The sequence below is a fragment of the Garra rufa genome, chromosome 7 (assembly GCF_049309525.1).
Source record: "Garra rufa chromosome 7, GarRuf1.0, whole genome shotgun sequence".
Lineage (NCBI taxonomy): Eukaryota > Metazoa > Chordata > Actinopteri > Cypriniformes > Cyprinidae > Garra > Garra rufa.
In genome coordinates, this window is record NC_133367.1 from 35,805,713 (window position 1) to 35,828,511 (window position 22,799).

General features: G+C 34.4%; 1 protein-coding gene across 1 annotated transcript; it reads left to right on the plus strand.

Moving 5' to 3' along the window:
* The first annotated feature begins 3,845 nt into the window (after positions 1–3,845).
* Positions 3,846–21,562, plus strand: LOC141338143 (apoptosis-stimulating of p53 protein 2-like). Its single transcript, XM_073843702.1, has 15 exons — positions 3,846–3,915; positions 4,463–4,564; positions 5,485–5,662; positions 12,254–12,438; positions 12,963–13,127; positions 13,224–13,401; positions 15,257–15,385; positions 15,847–15,926; positions 16,036–16,429; positions 17,951–18,708; positions 20,527–20,664; positions 20,782–20,915; positions 20,994–21,160; positions 21,245–21,444; positions 21,521–21,562. Exons 1-15 carry the CDS (start codon positions 3,892–3,894, stop codon positions 21,560–21,562), a joined length of 2,874 nt encoding a protein of 957 aa, XP_073699803.1. The 5' UTR covers positions 3,846–3,891.
* The last annotated feature ends 1,237 nt before the right edge of the window (positions 21,563–22,799 follow it).

The window sequence follows — 22,799 nt, forward strand, 5'->3', positions numbered from 1 at the left end:
GCCTTTATTATATTGCAACATGTAGGAATGATTATAGGCACCCAAATTACCTACTTTTAGTTTCTAACTTCTTGTATGCCTGATTTTGAATGCTGAGGACACTATCAGTGCAAAATATGAGGATAATGTTTGGTCTTGTTTATTATTTACTATCTGCTGTAGGGTTTGGATGGCAATTTGAATATAGACTAGCTCTTTTTCCATGCCAAATCACGCACCCGTTCAATTACATCCTCTCCCCGTCGGCGGTCTGCTGTCCGTGTGGACATGCCGTTGTTGAGGATAGGCGTGAATGTCATTTCCTTTTATGGGAGACTGTGAATAGAGGGGTTGTAAATTTGACATGGTTACGGCTGTGTTGAGGCATGAATTATTTGCTGCAGAATGGCTTGTTTTGTGGGCACTGCCTAAGGGTAGGGGGCTTTGGAATAGATCAGAATGGATCTTTATCTTGTGTCCTAAAAACATGCACACATAATGGGAAGCTGTATTGCTCGTATAGGGGATGTTTTTAGGTATCGACTATGGTTCGCCTAACAGAACAAATCACGAATGAGTTGTTGACATTTAATTGCATACTTTGGTATCTTGGCAAATCTGAGCACAGTTTGAGACACTGTTGACATCTGTTTTGAAATTCCAAATGAGACAGATGAGATTACTAGGGTCGTCTTCTTAAAAGAAGCTTCTGAGAATCAGATCTGATATCCATTTAATCACAGTGCTGTTTAGGAAAAACAATTAGGATAATAGTGACATGTATATCTCTTTTTGCAGAAGGCAGATGGTAAAGGAACACCTGTGTGAGAGAAATGAACAGGTGTAGTCCAAATATGGCTGCTCATTTTGTGTGTGTGTGTGTGTGTGTGTGTGTGTGTGTGTGTGTGCGTGTGTCATCACTTTCCATCTGAACGCATCCAAAAATTCAGTCACTAACACATATGCCCACACACACATACACACACTCAATACACACATTTTTCTCTCAATTTTTGCCACTCCCACATAACAAACACATAAATAGCACATAATTCATGTGACACAAGTAGCCCTGGAAATTATTAATAAAGTAATAACAATATATTTGATATATTTTTGGTATTTATTCTTCATTATATTATATTTTATTATATTATAAAAACTCAGCTTTTTAATAGTTAATTCAAGCAATCATTTTTTTTAAAAAGTAAGACTTTTTTTTGGTCAGTTGTTTTGTATGTATATATATATATATATATATATATATTATTTATAATTTGTTTATTTCTTATTGTTGTGTAAGTTATTGTACCACATAATGTTTCTATTCTGTTGTTTTTGCAATTATAAATATTTATTAAAATGTATAATACATACTAAAAAATCACACACAACCTATTTTTTTATGTATTATTTTTGTTTGGTATAATTCTGTAATTTTTGGTACCACCGAATTTTTATTTGGTTAATTTTGTATTCTATTCTCTTATATTCTATTCTACTTTTTTTACAGTTATGAATTAAAATGCATAACGCATATAAAAAATCAAACACAACAGATTTCTTTGTTTATGTTTTTTTTATTTATTTGCTATTATTCCGTACTTATTTCAACTGATTTCTTTTAATTTATACATTTTATTTTTTTATATTTCTTTTTCATTTTTATTTTTTATTTGCTATCGTTCTGTAAGTTATGGTACCACCACATTTTTATTTGGTTATTTTTCTGTTCTTCTATTCTGTTTTATTCAGTTCTATTCTATTCTATTGTTTTTACAATATGTATTAAAATGTATAATACATCTCGCACAACTGATTTCTTTATTTATATATTTCATATTTTTATATTTGATTATATTTTTATTATTTTTTATTTATTATTCTGTAAGTTGTGGTACCACCAAATTTTTATTTGGTTATTTTTCTATTCTATTCAATAGTTTTTTTTTGTTTTTTGTTTTTTATTAAATGAATAATAAATGAAAAAAATCTCACACAACTGATTTCTTTATTTATATTTTTCTTATTTTTTGTCTTATTTTTTAAGTTATGGTACCACAGAATTTTTATTTGGTTATTTTTCTGTTCTTTTATTGTATTCTATTGTATTCTAATTTTTGTTTTACAATTACAGTATGTATTAAAATGTATAATACATAACCGATTTCTTTATTTATATATTTTATATTTTTTATTTATATTTTATTATATATATATATATATATATATATATATATATATATATATATATATATATATATATATATATATATATATATATATATATATATATATAAAATATTTTATTTGCTATTATTCTGTAAGTTATGGTACCACAGAATTTTTATTTGTTTTTGTTTTTTCTATTCTATTCTATTGTTTTTTTTTCAATTAAAGTAAATAATACATAAAAATCTCACACAACTTATTACTTTATTTATATTTTTATTATTTTTTATTTGCTATTATTCTGTAAATTATAGTACCACACTATTTTTATTTTGTAGAATAGAATAGAATTTTCCAATTCTACTTTATTCTATAGTTTTTGACAATTTTATATATATATATATATATATATATATATGTATGTGTGTGTGTGTGTGTGTGTGTGTGTGTGTATATATATATATGTATATGTGTGTGTGTATATATACATACTGTATATATATAGAATTTTATTTTGCTTATTTTTCTATTCTATTATATTCTGTTGTGTTTTATGATTACTGATATTTTAAAGTGTATAATACATTTTTTGGAATTGTCCAATTTTACTATATTCTGTTGTTTTTTTTACAGTTATATATAGTTATATGTTAAAATATATAATACATTTAAAAAAATCTCACGCAACTGATTTATTTATTTTTATTTTATTGTTTTTATTTGCTGTTATTATAAGTTATGGTACCACAGAATTTTTTATTTATTTATTTTTTTTTTTTTTTTTTTTATGTATTCTATTTTGTAATTAGAAATAGGTATCAAAATGTATAATATATCTAAAATCCCACACAGCTTAAAGTAGTTTTTCGTCAGTTGTTTTGCATGGTATTTTTAACTCATAAATACCCTTTGTTGCAATTTCTACTAGTTTGTTTACACGGCGTGTTTGAAGCGAATCCTCCCTGTTCCCCCGAGAAGTTTGAACATCCCCAGTCATGTGAAACCATGTGTGAGGTTTCAGATTTCTCCGAGTGACTTTGGCCCTCTTCATCGGACAAAGACCGGCTGTTACACAACAATGCGAGTGATATCGGCTCTGCACGCCTGGCCTTAACCTCACAAAGAGTTCCTTATTTCTCTGTTGAGAATAATTATGTCAATTACACGCAGTTTGACTCGTATCTGTTGTGTTCGTGGTTTGTTTTCACACAGAATTGAGGTAAAACCCTATGCTTGTGTAATCAGTAAGCCCTGATTAGGACCCCTGCGGTGTCAGACTGTGACCAAGAACATTATTTGGCCATTGTTTGGCTCTTAGACTGGTTTAACCCACATAAGCGGCGCTAGCGGTGCCAGTGTTGATGTTATGTAAGGCAGTCATATGCAGGATAATTGAGCGCTAGTTGTTTTCCCTAGCCAAACAGTCATTATGTAATGAGGTTCACCCCAGCACAGCCACTCTTTTTCAGGCTAAATGTTCCTGGCCTTCATTGTTAACGTGTTCAGATGCTAGTTTGCTAAGTGCTAACCGTTGAACTTTAAATCAGAGTCTAAATATACACTTATCCTCAAAACGCTTCATGATTTGAGGTATCAAAATGTGCTTGACTAACTATCTGTCAAGTTTAATACAAATCATTAATGTTAAGTACTTAGCTTAGCCAGTACTGCTAACTCTGTCTCTTAACTACAGGTCACAGAGCTCCAGAGTCTCTTGCCAGAAGAAACGCGGTGAAGACGATGGACAGACACATGGAAAATGGAGTGAGTATGATTTCCCTCAGAGATTTGTTTATTTGCTAAGCTCCGCCTCTGTTGGTTACTGTTGCTAACTCAGGTTTGAGTTGGAAATTTTCAGTAAACTGTGCACAGAAAGTGGTAAAGATTAAATGGATAGTATTCGTACGTGAACTGGAATGAATTGTGACTTTGAAAAGCATTTTATAAATCAGACTTTGGGAATGAAGATCGATTCTCAGTTTGACCCACTTGAGATTCATTTCAAAATTTCAAAAAGCAAACATGTACAGTTGAGGACTTAAGTTTACACTTCCCCTCTTTTAGAATCTGCTAAATGTTAATTATTATATCAAAATTAGAGAGATTATACAAACTGCATGTTTTTGTTTATTTAGTACTGACCTGAATAAGATATTTCACAGATTCTGAAAGAGGAATGTAAACTTTTGACCTCAACTGTATAATTGCATTGAAATAAACCATATTTTTACCATATTAAATTCCTTTAAAACCATTTAAAATATTCCCTTATCCATCCTTTATAAAATGTTATTTATTTATTTATTTTTAGCTGGCAGCTCCTCATATGGATATCACCCTCAGCGAGTTGCAAGAAATGGCATCTAGGCAACAACAACAGATCAACGCACAACAACAACTCCTGGCAACAAAGGTAGCTGCGCCATTGACAAAAACAACTATTTCATGTTTATTTACAACTTAAAGAGATGTTTCCAGCAAAAATTGAAGTAATTTATTCGTTCCAAACTTGTATGACTTTCTATCTTCTGTTAAACACAAAAGCAGATATCCAGCAGATTGTCCAAGCTGCTCTTTTACATACACTTTCACTGAATGGAAAAGAGAAGCATTTCCTGTTTGTTAGTTGAAACCAACATTTCATTTAAAGGGATAGTTCACCCAAAAATGAAAATTACCCATGATTTACTCACCCTCAAGCCATCCTAGGTGTATATGACTTTCTTCTTTTAGGCGAATACAGTCTGAGATATATATAAAAAAATATCCTAGCCCTTTTTGCAGTCTGATAAAGTGCATTCATCTGTCATGAAAAATGCTCCACATTTAGCTTCCGCTAACCGTCGCACATTTGTTCATGGATATTTTTCTTACACAAATGCATCGATTTTTATGATGGATTGATGCACTTTCTTGAGCTTCAAAATCTCAACAGCCATTCACTGCTATTATAAAACTCGGAAGAGCCGGGAGATTTTTTTAATATAACTCCGATTATATTCATCTGAAAGAAGAAGTCATATACACCTAGGTTGGCTTAAGGGTGAGTAATTTTCATTTTTGGGTGAACTATCCCTTTAAATATGAAGTTTCATACAAAGTCATCCATGAAATGGTGTAACTGCTTGCACACAACATTTTGTGTAAAGGTCATTTGAATAAAACAACTGCATGGTGACATGCAGTGAGACAGAGATAGAGTTATCATCATATTTATCATGTTTTTCATATCAAAACCATTACCATTTTGTCCATTATCAGCATGAATGAAAACAGCAGGCATGTAGTTCTGAAACGCAATGTCTGAAAATGAGATTTGATGCCTCCTCACAGGAACAGCGACTGCGTTTCCTGAAGCTGCAGGACCAACGGCAGCAGCAACAGCAGGCCTCTGAGCAGGAGAAACTACGGCTGCTGCGGGAGAACGCAGAGAACCAGGAGGCCAAACTGCGCAGGGTTCGAGCTCTGAAAGGACAAGTGGAACAGAAGCGCATCAGCAATAGTAAACTAGGTCAGAACCTGTGAACTCATAAAAGAAAGCAGGTTAGAAATGCTGAAAATGCTGTAACGTTGACCTTCTTTCAGGGATACTGGTTCAAGGTGAAGTTTGTTATTTCTGCTCTACTAGTAGCAAATGGTGTTGTGGTCCATTTGTTTTCTAGATGAGGGGAAGTGTTTTTAATAAGTTTTTTACTTACTTTTTTAAATTTTCATAAACTTACAAAAACAACACTATTTTTTGTTATGCAATTAAACAACAATGAATTTGCTAAAAAGATGTTAAATTTTTAGTATTAGTATTTTATATTGTATGACCGCGTTTTAGTGCCACGTAAAGAAAAATACATTTGGAATACGAGAATAAAGTCAAAATAGTACAAGAATAGTTTAAATACTATAAGAATACAGTCGAAATATTATGAGAATACAGTCGAAATATTACGTGAATAAAGTCGAAATTTTACGTGAATAAAGTCGGAATATTACGAGAATAAAGACTAAATATTACGAGAATAAAGTCTAAATATTACGTGAATAAAGTCGGAATATTACGAGAATAAAGACTAAATATTACGAGAATAAAGTCTAAATATTACGAGAATAAAGTCGAAATATTACGTGAATAAAGTCGAAATTACGAGAATAAACCAAAATATTACAAGAATAAACTCAGAATAATGTGAGAATAAAGTCGAAATGCTACGAGAATGCAGTCAAAATATTATGAGAATAAACTCAAAATATTACGAGAATAAAATCGAAACTACGAGAATAAAATCTAAATATTCTGAGAATAAACTCGAAATATTGCAAGAATACAGTTGAAATATTACGCGAATAAAGTCAAAATATTACGCGAATAAAGTTGAAATTACAAGAATAAAGTTGAAATGCTACTAGAATAAAGATGAAATATTACGAGAATAAAGTAGAAATTACGAGAATAAAGTCGAAATTATGAGAATAAAATCAAAATGACAAGAAAAAAAGTCAAAATATGAGAATAAAGTTGAAATTACGAGAATAAAGCGAAATATTACGAGAATAAACTCGAAATAATGTGAGAATAAAGTTGAAATACTACGAGAATACAGTCAAAATATGATAATAAACTCAAAATATTACGAGAATGAAGTCGAAATTATGAGAATAAAGTCAAAATGACAAGAAAAAAAGTCAAAATATGAGAATAAAGTTGAAATTACGAGAATAAAGCGAAATATTACGAGAATAAACTCGAAATAATGTGAGAATAAAGTTGAAATACTACGAGAATACAGTCAAAATATGATAATAAACTCAAAATATTACGAGAATGAAGTCGAAATTATGAGAATAAAGTCAAAATGACAAGAAAAAAAGTCAAAATATTATGAGAATAAAGTTGAAATTACGAGAATAAAGACGAAATATTACGAGAATAAAGTAGAAATTACGAGAATAAAGTCAAAATTATGAGAATAAAGTCAAAATATTATAAGAATAAAGTTGAAATTACGAGAATAAAGCGAAATATTACGAGAATAAACTAGAAATAATGTGAGAATAAAGTTGAAATACTACGAGAATACAGTCAAAATATGATAATAAACTCAAAATATTACGAGAATGAAGTCGAAATTATGAGAATAAAGTCAAAATGACAAGAAAAAAAGTCAAAATATTATGAGAATAAAGTTGAAATTACGAGAATAAAGACGAAATATTACGAGAATAAAGTAGAAATTACGAGAATAAAGTCAAAATTATGAGAATAAAGTCAAAATATTATAAGAATAAAGTTGAAATTACGAGAATAAAGCGAAATATTACGAGAATAAACTAGAAATAATGTGAGAATAAAGTTGAAATACTACGAGAATACAGTCAAAATATGATAATAAACTCAAAATATTACGAGAATGAAGTCGAAATTATGAGAATAAAGTCAAAATGACAAGAAAAAAAGTCAAAATATTATGAGAATAAAGTTGAAATTACGAGAATAAAGACGAAATATTACGAGAATAAAGTAGAAATTACGAGAATAAAGTCGAAATTATGAGAATAAAATCAAAATGACAAGAAAAAAGTCAAAATATGAGAATAAAGTTGAAATTACAAGAATAAAGCGAAATATTACGAGAATAAACTCGAAATAATGTGAGAATAAAGTTGAAATACTACGAGAATACAGTCAAAATATGATAATAAACTCAAAATATTACGAGAATGAAGTCGAAATTATGACAATAAAGTCAAAATGACAAGAAAAAAAGTCAAAATATTATGAGAATAAAGTTGAAATTACGAGAATAAAGACGAAATATTACGAGAATAAAGTAGAAATTACGAGAATAAAGTCAAAATTATGAGAATAAAGTCAAAATATTATAAGAATAAAGTTGAAATTACGAGAATAAAGCGAAATATTACGAGAATAAACTCGAAATAATGTGAGAATAAAGTTGAAATACTACGAGAATACAGTCAAAATATGATAATAAACTCAAAATATTACGAGAATGAAGTCGAAATTATGACAATAAAGTCAAAATGACAAGAAAAAAAGTCAAAATATTATAAGAATAAAGTTGAAATTACAAGAATAAAGCGAAATATTACGAGAATAAACTCGAAATAATGTGAGAATAAAGTTGAAATACTACGAGAATACAGTCAAAATATGATAATAAACTCAAAATATTACGAGAATGAAGTCGAAATTATGAGAATAAAGTCAAAATGACAAGAAAAAAAGTCAAAATATTATGAGAATAAAGTTGAAATTACGAGAATAAAGACGAAATATTACGAGAATAAAGTAGAAATTACGAGAATAAAGTCAAAATTATGAGAATAAAGTCAAAATATTATAAGAATAAAGTTGAAATTACGAGAATAAAGCGAAATATTACGAGAATAAACTAGAAATAATGTGAGAATAAAGTTGAAATACTACGAGAATACAGTCAAAATATGATAATAAACTCAAAATATTACGAGAATGAAGTCGAAATTATGAGAATAAAGTCAAAATGACAAGAAAAAAAGTCAAAATATTATGAGAATAAAGTTGAAATTACGAGAATAAAGACGAAATATTACGAGAATAAAGTAGAAATTACGAGAATAAAGTCAAAATTATGAGAATAAAGTCAAAATATGAGAATAAAGTTGAAATTACAAGAATAAAGCGAAATATTACGAGAATAAACTCGAAATAATGTGAGAATAAAGTTGAAATACTACGAGAATACAGTCAAAATATGATAATAAACTCAAAATATTACGAGAATGAAGTCGAAATTATGACAATAAAGTCAAAATGACAAGAAAAAAAGTCAAAATATTATGAGAATAAAGTTGAAATTACGAGAATAAAGACGAAATATTACGAGAATAAAGTAGAAATTACGAGAATAAAGTCAAAATTATGAGAATAAAGTCAAAATATTATAAGAATAAAGTTGAAATTACGAGAATAAAGCGAAATATTACGAGAATAAACTCGAAATAATGTGAGAATAAAGTTGAAATACTACGAGAATACAGTCAAAATATGATAATAAACTCAAAATATTACGAGAATGAAGTCGAAATTATGACAATAAAGTCAAAATGACAAGAAAAAAAGTCAAAATATTATGAGAATAAAGTTGAAATTACGAGAATAAAGACGAAATATTACGAGAATAAAGTAGAAATTACGAGAATAAAGTCAAAATTATGAGAATAAAGTCAAAATATTATAAGAATAAAGTTGAAATTACGAGAATAAAGCGAAATATTACGAGAATAAACTCGAAATAATGTGAGAATAAAGTTGAAATACTACGAGAATACAGTCAAAATATGATAATAAACTCAAAATATTACGAGAATGAAGTCGAAATTATGAGAATAAAGTCAAAATGACAAGAAAAAAAGTCAAAATATTATGAGAATAAAGTTGAAATTACGAGAATAAAGACGAAATATTACGAGAATAAAGTCAAAATTATGAGAATAAAGTCAAAATATTATAAGAATAAAGTTGAAATTACGAGAATAAAGCGAAATATTACGAGAATAAACTAGAAATAATGTGAGAATAAAGTTGAAATACTACGAGAATACAGTCAAAATATGATAATAAACTCAAAATATTACGAGAATAAAGTCGAAATTATGAGAATAAAATCAAAATGACAAGAAAAAAGTCAAAATATTATGAGAATAAAGTTGAAATTACGAGAATAAAGACGAAATATTACGAGAATAAAGTAGAAATTACGAGAATAAAGTCAAAATTATGAGAATAAAGTCAAAATATTATAAGAATAAAGTTGAAATTACGAGAATAAAGCGAAATATTACGAGAATAAACTAGAAATAATGTGAGAATAAAGTTGAAATACTACGAGAATACAGTCAAAATATGATAATAAACTCAAAATATTACGAGAATGAAGTCGAAATTATGAGAATAAAGTCAAAATGACAAGAAAAAAAGTCAAAATATTATGAGAATAAAGTTGAAATTACGAGAATAAAGACGAAATATTACGAGAATAAAGTAGAAATTACGAGAATAAAGTCAAAATTATGAGAATAAAGTCAAAATATTATAAGAATAAAGTTGAAATTACGAGAATAAAGCGAAATATTACGAGAATAAACTCGAAATAATGTGAGAATAAAGTTGAAATACTACGAGAATACAGTCAAAATATGATAATAAACTCAAAATATTACGAGAATGAAGTCGAAATTATGAGAATAAAGTCAAAATGACAAGAAAAAAAGTCAAAATATTATGAGAATAAAGTTGAAATTACGAGAATAAAGACGAAATATTACGAGAATAAAGTCAAAATTATGAGAATAAAGTCAAAATATTATAAGAATAAAGTTGAAATTACGAGAATAAAGCGAAATATTACGAGAATAAACTAGAAATAATGTGAGAATAAAGTTGAAATACTACGAGAATACAGTCAAAATATGATAATAAACTCAAAATATTACGAGAATAAAGTCGAAATTATGAGAATAAAATCAAAATGACAAGAAAAAAGTCAAAATATGAGAATAAAGTTGAAATTACGAGAATAAAGACGAAATATTACGAGAATAAAGTAGAAATTACGAGAATAAAGTCAAAATTATGAGAATAAAGTCAAAATATTATAAGAATAAAGTTGAAATTACGAGAATAAAGCGAAATATTACGAGAATAAACTCGAAATAATGTGAGAATAAAGTTGAAATACTACGAGAATACAGTCAAAATATGATAATAAACTCAAAATATTACGAGAATGAAGTCGAAATTATGAGAATAAAGTCAAAATGACAAGAAAAAAAGTCAAAATATTATGAGAATAAAGTTGAAATTACGAGAATAAAGACGAAATATTACGAGAATAAAGTAGAAATTACGAGAATAAAGTCAAAATTATGAGAATAAACTCGAAATAATGTGAGAAAGTTGAAATACTACGAGAATACAGTCAAAATATGATAATAAACTCAAAATATTACGAGAATGAAGTCGAAATTACGAGAATAAAGTTGAAATTACGAGAATAAAGCGAAATATTACGAGAATAAACTCGAAATAATAATGTGAGAAAAAAGTTGAAATACTACGAGAATACAGTCAAAATATTACGAGAATAAACTCAAAGTAATGCGAGAATACAGTTGAAATTATGAGAATAAAGTCTAAATGTTTCAAGAATAAAGAAAAATTATGAGAATTAATTTGTAGCAATTATAAGATTTATGAGATGAAATTTATAATATTTTGTACCTCAGAAAAGACAACAATATATCTTACTGTATGATAACAAGTTGGAGTCCACTTTAACCTTCAGAATGTTTAATTGCTGTTTTTAATTAAATACTTGTGAGGAATGAAAGATTGGACACAACAATATTCAAATAAATTCCGGTGGCCTGGCAACTTCTCCTGGTGCTCTCAATCCGGGCCATTTGCTTGCGCAATATTGGCTATATTGTCATAATATTGTCAATTTATTTTCCATGATTTAAATTCTTTATTCTCATAATATTTCAACTTTATTCTCACAATTTTAACTTTATTCTCAAAATATAACGACTTCAATCTCGTAATCTTAGATTTTTTACATTTTTTAACATGGCACTAAAATGCCGTCAGAATACTGTCATTATTAATATTATTGTATATATTACAGACAAGTTATATGTTTTGTTATTCTAAATGACTCTTGTTAGACTATTTAAATAATAAACTAAAGATAAAATTATTTGTTTTTGTACATATAAAAAAGTTAATTGGTTTGATCAACTAATTAAATTTTCTACTAAATCTTTAATTTTTTACTTTAATTATAAACTAAATAGAGGTGGATAATTTCTAAGTTAGACATTTAGCCATATTTTATGGACTTTTTCCAGATTCATTTACGAAGACGTAATTTGCTGTGGATCATTTGCCCACTAATGGAAAAGTTCATTCTACTGTTTCTGTTACATAAGAATGCCATTAGCGGCTAAATTAATCAACAGAGACAACAACAAACGATCTTGCTTATGGGAATGAGAAGTTAATTAACAAGTGAGTGATACACCTCATTTTTCTTTCTCTCTGTAGTGGAGGAGATCGAGCAGATGAACGGTCTGTTCCAGCAGAAGCAGCGGGAGCTGGTGGTGGCCGTCAGCAGGGTGGAGGAGTTGAGTCGACAACTCGACATGTTACGTGGCGGCAAAATGGACGTCCCACATGAGGCTGGACCGAGCGCGAGTGGAGAACTAGAGCGACTGTATAAAGAGCTTCAGGTAGCTATATAAGATAAATGAAATCCGATGTCATACAAGATGTTCATGTCTTTCTTCAGTCAAAAAGAAATTAGGGAGAACATATAGTTGTTCTCCATATAGTGGACTTCAATGATGGCCAACAGGTTGAAAGTCCAAATTGCAGAGTCAGTGCAGCTTCAAAGGGCTCTAAAGGAATCCTAGCTGAGAAAGTGCAAGAGCCTTTGTGATTAAAAAGTATATACATTTTCTTTCTTTTTTTAAGAAAGTGATGATCGTTTTGCTAGATAAGACCTTTATTCCTTGGCTGGGATCATGTGGAGCCCTTTGAAGTTGCATTGAAACTGCAATTTAGACCTTAAAATCCTGGAATGTTTTCATCAAAAACCTTAATTTCCTTTCGACCGAAGAAAGAAAGAACTGAACATCTTGGATGAGATGGGGGTGAGTAAATTATCAGGAAATTTTTATTCTGAAAAGCCAGAGTCCCGCACAAAAAAATTCAACAGGCCCTCTTTTGTTCTGACATTTTCTCTTTTCTGCAGCTGAGGAATAAATTGAACCAGGAGCAGAGTGCCAAACTCCAGCAGCAGAGAGAGAATCTAAACAAGAGGAACTTAGAAATGGCCACCATGGACAAAAGAGTGGCTGAACTCAGAGAGAGGCTCTGGAAGAAAAAAGCTGCCCTCCAGCAGAAAGAGAACTTGCCTGTGAGCAACTTTATAACGTTTACACTACTTCTGTTTTTTTAGACGGACAGATTTATTTTGTGACGCACAGAAATTCTTTGTCTCTTCCACTACCAGCAGCCATCTGAAGGGCAAAGCTCTCAGCCCACCGGCCCTTCCAGGGTTGCCGCTGTTGGGCCGTACATCCAGACCACCCCGGCTCCTCCAGTTCCTCCCAAGCAGGAGATTCTAGTGAAGCCTGCTTATCCCGACGGCACGGCCACCCTTCCCAAACCTCTTCCTAAACCGACCACAGGTATGTGTATATCAGGGCTTGTACAAGGTGCTTAAAGTACTTGAATGTGACTTTTTGAAATTCAAGTTTTTAATTTTAAATGCTTTAGATCAGAACTTTGAAGAGGGTTTATGAATCTTTTGCTTTAGATTGGAACTTCGGAGCGGGTTTGTGAATCTTTTGCTTTAGATCGGAACTTTGGCGTGCTGATCGTGAATCATTTTATTTAGATCAGAACTTCAGAGCGGGTTCACAAAACTTTTGCTTTAGATCGGAACTTTGGCATGCTGATCGTGAATCATTTGATTTAGATCAGAACTTCAGAGCGGGTTCACAAAACTTTTGCTTTAGATCGGAACTTTGGAGCGCTGATCGTGAATCATTTGATTTAGATCAGAACTTCAGAGCGGGTTTGCAAATCTTTTGCTTTAGATCGGAACTTTGGAGAGGGTTTGTGAATCTTTTGCTTTAGATCGGAACTTTGGCATGCTGATCGTGAATCATTTGATTTAGATCAGAACTTCAGAGCGGGTTCACAAAACTTTTGCTTTAGATCGGAACTTTGGAGAGAGTTTGTGAATCTTTTGCTTTAGATCGGAACTTTGGAGCGCTGATCGTGAATCATTTGATTTAGATCAGAACTTCAGAGCGGGTTCACAAAACTTTTGCTTTAGATCGGAACTTTGGAGCGCTGATCGTGAATCATTTGATTTAGATCAGAACTTCAGAGCGGGTTTGCAAATCTTTTGCTTTAGATCGGAACTTTGGAGAGGGTTTGTGAATCTTTTGCTTTAGATCGGAACTTTGGAGCGCTGATCGTGAATCATTTGATTTAGATCAGAACTTCAGAGCGGGTTCACAAAACGTTTGCTTTAGATCGGAACTTTGGAGAGAGTTTGTGAATCTTTTGCTTTAGATCGGAACTTCGGAGCGTGGATTGTGAATAATTTGCTTTAGATTGAAACTTCGGAGCTAGTTCACAAATCTTTTACTTTAGATTGTAACTTCAGAGGACGGATTATAAATCATTTGCTTTAGACCGTAACTTCATTGGGCGGTTCGCAAATCATTTGATTAAGGTCGGAATTTTAAGGCTGGTTCACAAATCTTTTGCTTCAGAATAGAACTTCGGAGCGGTTTGTGATTTTTTTTGCTTTAGATCGGAATTTCTGAGAGGGTTTGTGAATCTTTTGCTTTAGATCGGAACTTTGTAGCACGGTTCACAAATCCTTTGCTTTAGGTTGGAACTTCAGAGCGTGGATTGTGAATAATTTGATTAAGAACGGAGACTTTCACTCCCCCCACCTACAATCCCTGCCGGACCTGAGACTCGAACCTGCAACCTTGGGATTACAAGTCCGACTCTCTAACCATTAGGCCACGGCCGCCCCCGCCCAAGCCCCCGCCCAAGCCCCCGCCCAAGCCCCCGCCCAAGCCCCCGCCCAAGCCCCTGCTCCTGCCCCCGCCCAAGCCCCTGCTCCTGCCCCTGCCCCTGCAGGCTGCAGTAGTTAAAAAAACAAAACATACAAACAAAAAAGAATAAAAGTATAAACAAATACTAATCCTTTAAGAAAATTAACTGTGGGTTTACTATAGTAAAAGTGTACTATAAAATTAACTGTGGTTTTATTATAGTAAAAGTGTACAAATGTAGCATACTTTAGTAATAATACTTTGCATGTGCCTCACCTTATTTTTGCCATTTTTATTAGTATATTTTTATTTATCTATTTCTTTTTTTTAGAATTTGAAATTGAAGACATTAGTAAGATCTCTCTGACAGAAGTCCTTGAAAATCAAAAAACTGATTGAAAAGTCCTTGAAAGTCCAAGTAACCCCTGATTCATCTGTTCCTAATTCTGTTTCCATGTGCCAGGGATTGGTTTCTTGACAAGTAAGATCTCCAAGGTGTCAGATCTGTTTTCCAACACAGAAACTAACAGCAACACCCACGGCCACTCCTCCACCCTTCCCCGCATGACCAGCCACGGATCCCAGGAGAAAGGTATGGTACACCTCTCTCTAACCTTGAAAGAATACATTGAGACTCATGCAATTAGTTGAGCCAGAAGTTGACGTGTCAGACCGCTTAAACAAACAAAGCTATGTTTTGATAGAGCCACAGTGTTTACACTCTTTGGAAAGTCAGCCGTGGATGGCTTACTTGAAAGTGTGTCTCCATTAAACTGGGATAAGCAAAAGTAATAGAACATCCACTATAGGCATCAATTTTTAAACTAAATACAAATACCAGGGGTGCCCAGTCCTGTTTCTGAATATCTACCTACCTGCAGAGTACAGTTCCAACCCTGCACCAACACACCTGTCTGTAATTATCAAATGTTCCTGAGGATCTTAATTAGCTGGTTCAGGCGTAAGGCACTTTGCAGGAAGGTAAATCTCTTAAACTTCAAGAGTGATGATTAATCTGTGACATGCTGGTTTGTTATCTTGTATCTGTTTCAGATTCTGAGGCAGATTTGAAACCTCCACCATTGCCTTTACGCAAGAACCAGAGTAGTGAGGACCTCTTGAGGGACACCCAGGTACTGCACCGAGTGCCTGACGTCAACCATTTAAAAAAATTGGCAATAAGTCATTGCTAATGCATTGATATTATGTAGTAAATAAACACTAATGACTCTTTAATCATAGTCTGCAGGTAGAACCTTTGGCAAGGTTCCTCCTCCTGTTCCCAGCAAGCCCAAACCTGCTCTACCAGGCCAGTCCACCTTCAGTAAACCTCCGTACAGCACTGGCACCTTTCCTGGCAAAGCTAGACCAGCCAATCAGAAACCCCCAATGCCCCTTCCATCCCACAACAACACCTTACCCCTACCTTTGCCCCCTAAACCGGACACCTTACCTGCCGCGACAGTACGTCCTTTCACAGCAGAAACTTTGGCAGGGAAAGAAACCTCCACCCCCACTACCCTTCACAAACCCCAGACGGTGGCAGCGAGCTCCATCTACTCCATGTATACCCAACACAGCACTCTTGGCAAGTGTTATCAAGGACAAAGTACGCTGACCCGTTCACAGCCTCGACGTGAGTACCGCCACCCCACTAGACACCCAAACAAATTTAGAGGTATCTTGTGATGGAATTTGATAACTATCTATTTCACAAGATGTTAAAAGGACTTAACCCTAACCCGAACCCTAACAGAACCAACTTTGGAGAAGTCATCAAAGTTCACCCAAAAACAATTCCGCCAACATTTACCAACTCTCATTTTGTTGTCAAAATGTTGTCTGAGATTTAAAAACTGTTGCAACACAAGAGCGGAAAACAATGTCCCATTTCTTTGTAAATGCTTAGGTGTTCCATATAGTTGTGTAAATGTCTGAATGTCTAATAACAGGATTTTTGAGCTTAAAATAAGCATGTTAATTTCTTAGCCTTAATCCAAACATTGCTTGTGAACAATTAGAAGTTCAGAAGCTTGCTTTAGTTTTAGTTGCTTTTTTCTTCTAGGCAGAAACAAATTAAGGACAGAGGATTTATTTGGATGAAGCATTTAAATTAAGCAGCTTAATTATTACAACAGAACGTCTGACTTGCCATTAATCAGATTTCACCTAGTTAATGGAATAATTCCAAATGGCATTTTGTGCCCTTAAATGACACAGTAGTCAAATTGCTCTGCTAGTGTTGATGTTAATCACTTTTTTTAGCAAACACCAAATGGAAAATGGTACAAGTTGTAATTAGTTTAAATTAAAGACATAACGGAAACCATATTTGCCATCAAAGTTTTAGTTGTCATGAGAATCTTAACAGCTACACACATTTTTAAAGTAATATTTCAAGATGAAATGCCAGTGTCATATTTGAGTTCATAGTGTGTACCAAAATTGTAGGCCTACATATGAGAATATAAGTAGTGCTCTAGCCTCGAAAGTGACTAGAGCTTATAGTGATGCTCACTTGTCACAAAGAGATAAGGAAAGGCTCATTCCTTTGTTACATAACTTTGGTTCCAGCTTTAGTTTGCATATCTTTACAATTTTTAAGCACATAGTCAAATTGCTCTTACTACAAAGGTACACTTTGTGGCTCAGACACGGAAAAAAGTCAATTGAGGATATAGTCAATATATAATGAATTATTGTTCATATAAACTCAATACCCTTGGATTGGGTACAATTTAGCTCAGTAATGCACCTTATGTTCTTATTTTAGTGGTTGCGTAATATAAATGGCAATTGACATCCAACTTATTTGTGACCCTGGACCACAAAACCAGTCATAAGGGCCAAGATTCGCTTTTGGCCGAGATACAGCTATTTGAAAATCTGGAATTTGAGGGTGTAAAAAAATCTAAATATTGAGAAAATCGCCTTGAAAGTTGTCCAAAAGAAGTTCTTAGCAATGCATATTACTAATCAAAAATTAAGTTTTGATATAAATACAGTAGAAAATTTACAAAATATCTTCATGGTGTGCGATATCTACTCAATATCCTAATCATTTTTGGCATTGAAAAAATTGATAATTTTAAACCATACAATGTATTTTATAGATGTTTTTATGAAGTACCTGATCCTTACTCCTTCCCTCTCACAGTATATGGTAAACCAGTCATCCCATCCAATGGGGGCCAGCAGTCTTTTATCCAGGACAGCAGTTATCTTGAGAGAACTGGAGGTCTAGATGGTGACCAAGTGGACCAGGGCAACAATACGGCCCCTGCATCCACCTCTGTTGAGGGCCAGGAAGTAGAACGTGTTCCCCGGCCCCTCAGCCCAACCAAACTTCTCCCATTCCTCTCAAATTCCCATCGGCTTCAGAGCGATGCTGATTTGGAGGCCCTGAGGAAGAGACTGCATCATGCGCCCAGGCCTCTTAAAAAGCGTGGCTCTATAACAGAATCTGAGGGGCCTGGTGGACCCAACATCCAGAAGCTCCTCTATCAGAAGACCACGTTGGCTGCCATGGAGACTATAACCCCAGCTGCCTTCTTTCAGGCAGAGGGCGAGGATGGATGCAGGCCAATAGCTGACGAGAGCGGTAGACCCCAGGAGGGACACCGTGATACAACAATACCTGAGTGTGTGAAAGAGGAGGAGGAGCTGACGCCTCCACCACTTCCCCCTCGATCGCCTATCCTGGATGACAGCACTACTTCCAGCACTGGACCGAAGGAACCACCACTGAAGGAAGAACAGGAAGTTTATGGCCCAGCTGCTCCAGAGCCTTATGTTGAGGAGTACCCACCTTATCCTCCACCTCCATATCCCAGCATGACAGAGCCGGAGGGACCAGGAGAGGACAGTGTTAATATGAAGGCTCCAGAGGTCACAGGACAGGTCATGCTACCACCGGTAGGTGCTACTACATTCCCTGAGCTGGGATCCTTAAATCTGGCCCACGAGTTTAGCTCTAACCCTAATCAAACACACTTCAGTATGTTAATGAATGTCTAAAAAAATGTAAAAAATGTCTTCAGGATCATTTGAAAATCATAGGTAGGTAAGTTTGATCAGGGTTGGAGAAAAACTCTGCAGCACATTGGCCCTCCACGGAAAGATTTGAGAAACCTTACCCTAAAGGCAGGGGTGCCCAATCCTGCTCTTGGAGGGCCAGCGTCTTGCAGAGTTTAACTTCAACCAGCTTCAACACGTTTGCCTGGAACTTTCTAGTGAGTCTGAAGACCTGATTACTTTGGTTTAGGTGTGTTTAATTAGAATTGTAGCTGAACTCTGCAGGACAGTAGCCCTTCAGGAACAGGTTTAGAAACCCCTGTCTAAAGGTTAATATTTATAGAGCAGGGGTGCCCAAACTCAGTCCTGGAGGGCCAGTGTCCTGCAGAGATTATCTGCAACCCCAATTTGAAAAAACCTGAGACAGCTAATCAAACTCTTACTAGGCATACTAGAAACTTCCGGGCAGGTGTGTTGAGACAAGTTGGAGCTAAACTCTGCAGGGCACCCACCCTCCAGGACCGAGTTTGGGCAGCCCTGCTATAGAGGGACCAAAGGGACATATGCGCTGACAGCAAACTGTAGTGACTTTAACTTATACACTTTCTGAAAAAAATTGCTGGAAACAGGATTTAAGGTGATAAAGTTGACCTTCTTGTAACCAGCCCTACAGCAACTTTGCAATTTCTAGCATTTTTTTCTCTAGCAGTCTTTGATTCAACTGATCAGTTCGATAGTACAGACTCCAAAACACCTGAAATGGGTGAGTCAGACAAGGTAGACATCCAAAAATGTGTACTGGTGGGAGTACCCCCGCAGGGTTTCCTGATAGATGGGTTGAAATTGAAAGTCTTTTTTGCTGTGCTAAGGTGTGCAAGCATTTAAGCTTAGTCAGATACTGACTCATCACTAAGCAGTTAATTACAGTCAAATTCTCTGCATTTGAGAGCCTGACAATATTATGTAAGAAGTCATGGATGGCTTCCAAAATGGTGTACCTGATGTGGACAACCCATAAGGCAGGGGTGTCCAAACTTGGTCCTGGAGGCCCGGTGTCCTCCATAGTTTAGCTCCAACTTCCCCTGCCTGTAAGTTTCTAGCATGCCTAGTAAGACCTGGTTCAGGTGTTTTTAAATAGGGGTTGGACCTAAACTCTGCTGGACACCAGTCCTCCAGGACAGAGTTTGGAGACCACTGCCATTAGGTGTCTCATTTGTCATTTAATGAATCAGAAAGCTATGCAGGATTCCATATCTCAAGGGTAGACCCAGAAGAAGACCCCAAGGAATGAGGGGGACATTTGAGACTGGTTCCCTGTCTTCATAAAAAAACCTCAAGCACACTATTTAGCCTACATAAGTATGGCCACAGATAGAAAAGAGGGAGAGACAGAGAAAGAGGTTGAAGACAAGTCAGGTCAGTAGAGATTCCGATCAAACCATCCATTCTCAGCTGTTGCTTAGCAACTAGCCACACTAAGATTCTGAGCACTCCGCGCAGATCTCATTAAACATTTAAATGGAGCAGAAGTGGCAACCAGTGACCCTCAATGGGCTTTTAATATGCGGAATGAAAGAGCGGTTCATGTCAGGCTAACACCTAGTGTTAGTACTTCATATTTAAGAACTTTACCACAAGATACGCACGCATCAATTATGTACAGAATGTCCTTCTAGTATATAACTAAAGATCTATTCATCAATCCTCCTTTCTTCTCAGGGCAAAAGAACAAACCTGCGTAAGACGGGTTCGGAGCGCATCAACCAGGGGATGCGTGTTCGCTTTAACCCTCTGGCCCTTTTGCTGGACTCCTCTTTAGAGGGCGAGTACGACCTCGTCCAAAGGATCATATATGAGGTAAAGAATAGGCCAAGATCACTTACATACTTGGCCCACTAGTCACTAATAAAACAACCAGACATATAAGAATAGCTAGTCAAGCATTTCAAGTACATGTCCATGTCTCATATCCAGGTGGACGACCCCAGTTTGCCCAATGATGAGGGCATCACTGCTCTGCACAATGCTGTGTGTGCAGGACACACAGAAATTGTAAAGTTCCTGGTGCAGTTTGGAGTGAACGCAAATGCCGCAGACAGCGATGGATGGTGAGCAAAAAAAAATCATGTGAACTCGTTCTGTCCACAATTGTCCATAAAACTGAAACAGCTCATTCTCTCTGTTAGGACTCCCCTGCACTGCGCTGCTTCTTGTAATAACGTCCAAGTATGTAAGTTCCTGGTGGAATCGGGAGCTGCCGTGTACGCCACAACCTATAGCGATATGCAGACGGCGGCTGACAAGTGCGAGGAGATGGAAGAAGGTTACGCCCAATGTTCGCAGTTTCTCTATGGTGAGAAACCAGTCCTTCTATTAAGAAACTATTCTTGTAGCTTTTATCGCAATAAATCTATATCATTGAGATGTTTCTTCACAGGTGTGCAGGAGAAGATGGGCATCATGAACAGGGGCGTTGTTTATGCCCTGTGGGACTACGACGGCGAGAGCCCGGACGAGTTGTCCTTTAAGGAAGGAGACTGCCTGACCGTCCTACGAAGAGAAGACAGTGAAGAAACAGAATGGTGGTGGGCGAGATGTGCCGACAATGAGGGCTACATACCTCGCAACCTTCTTGGGGTAAGGAACTTTCTTCTTTTTTCTCAGACATTCTTTTTGTTACCAGAGATTGCTTATGTTTGTTTTTCTTCTATAGCTATATCCCAGAATCAAGCCCAGACAAAGGAGCCTTGCGTAAAATCTCCAAATCAGCGCTGATGTGCCTGAAGTTTTGTCTACCATTTCAACAGTCGCTTAGACATTTCGAAGATGAACGCATTACATTTACCTGGTGAAAAAATAGGAATAGTTTCATGTTGGTATGTTATACATGTTTTTAAGGTAAAAGCTTTGTAGAAAAGGTAGAATTAGATGCACATTTCAGGAGGTTCAAGCATGTATAGTTGTGAAAGAGGAATGAAGAATTTATGAATGGTACAGATGCATTAATAGCCATCTAAGTATTATATGTCATATGAAGGATGTCCGACTTAGTGATGTAATTTTTCATCTTTTCGAACAAAGTTTCTGTATTCACAAATGCTGGTTTGTTTCACAAAGTGCAAAACAAAAAGCATTCATCTTTTGAAGGAAAATAAGAGTTTTATATAATATTTTTTTCTTTTTTATTTTATTCATAACGCCATGTTACATAAACCTATTCTTATGGTGCTTGCTGCTACGCTACGACAGTGTGTTCTGTGAACAATTAACAATTTATTGCGCAAAGACAGCTTTCATTTATCATAATAAAACTTGTCAAAACTCTTTTACTCGCTGTTTTTGTCTTTTTCCATTTGGTTTCTATAGGACTGTTTCCAACTGTCCCAAAAATGTTCTATATATAGTGTTATATAGTCGTTTTAACCTGTAACTTCCATGACACACTATTGTATTTCTTGTCCTTAAATAATTACAAAAAACACAAGTTTCTAAGTGTCCACAATAAAACATTAATTCTTTATTACATATGAACTAATAGCAAAGCAATAGATATCTAGTCTGGTTTCTAGGCGTTTGAAGCCTATCTGCAGAGGTACATGAAATGAAGATACATCTCGAATGTAATAAAGCCCACCAGCTGCACTTTCAGACAATATTAATTATTATTGTGTAAGCACAACATGCACTGTTGACCAACAGCGGAAGTTATGAAAGCGATTGGGCCTCGTTTACAAAACAAAAGCGGAATCGAATTTCTTCGTTAAAATGTCTAAAATATCTGCTTATGTTTTAGTACTGATGCCCAATGCTCAATACTGTTAAATGAAATAAGCTTTCATATATTAGCTGTCACATTAGTAGTTTAGCTTAGTTTAACTTCAAATGGTACATTTACTGTATATCTATAATCAGTACATTCAATGTTTTTATCATTGCACAATATCTCGAATAGGAGTGCACGGGTGAACGGTACGCACAACACAATGCTTAGC